This window comes from Eimeria mitis, genomic scaffold, assembly GCF_000499745.2.
Source record: "Eimeria mitis Houghton genomic scaffold, Emh_scaff3566, whole genome shotgun sequence".
Lineage (NCBI taxonomy): Eukaryota > Apicomplexa > Conoidasida > Eucoccidiorida > Eimeriidae > Eimeria > Eimeria mitis.
This window is the reverse complement of record NW_013571910.1, coordinates 3,721-4,361: the sequence shown is the minus strand read 5'-3', so window position 1 is coordinate 4,361 and position 641 is coordinate 3,721. Positions and strand designations below refer to the sequence as shown.

Here is a 641-nt window from a genome sequence, read left to right as displayed (position 1 = left end):
CCCCCCCCACACCCAAAGCCTCTAGAAACCCAGGGGGTTGGGGTTGGGGGGAGACAACGTGCCCCAGTGGCTCAGAGGTTGTAGCCTCCCCACCCCACCCAGTGAAGGGGGAGAGAGAGCTAGCCTGAACATATACAACAAGAGGGGGCAATACACTTGCAGATGCTAATAAGGGATTAAAAAAACGCATGCTTACGCTCCTTTTTGGGGCTTGATATATATAAAAATAAAAGCATGAGGATTTTTTTAATGCCCTGGGGGAAAAAAGGAAACAGCGCAGACGCTGAAACCCCTATGAATACCCCGATCCTCTATGGCAGTGAAATATGTTGACGCCTGCAGTGCAGGGCATGGCCGGCCCTAAGTATGCGTATAAAAACAAAAGTAAAGAGGGAATATAAAAGGATAAATACAAAAAATTAAATAAACTAATATAATAATATGATACGGAAACTCGACAGAACAACACCCAAACAACGCGGAGCCAGGGAACAACGCCTGAGGTCAATGTGTTTGAATCCGGCGGAGAAACACCCTGAAAAAGGGTATATTGAAAGGTAAAAGTATATAAACATCAGAATTGAGTTTTTATTTTGTTATATTTAATCTTTTTATATTCACTTACTCGTGTAGAATACCAC

At 43.1% G+C, this 641-nt stretch overlaps 1 protein-coding gene across 1 annotated transcript in view; it reads right to left on the bottom strand.

Moving 5' to 3' along the window:
• Nucleotides 1-641, bottom strand: part of EMH_0067310 (uncharacterized protein) — a gene marked incomplete at both ends in the record, with an annotated part of 2,498 nt that overhangs the window by 1,055 nt on the left and 802 nt on the right. The window contains one exon of the mRNA XM_013498608.1: nt 94-124. Coding sequence (XP_013354062.1) covers nt 94-124 — 31 coding nt within the window. The remainder of the gene's footprint in view (nt 1-93; nt 125-641) is intronic.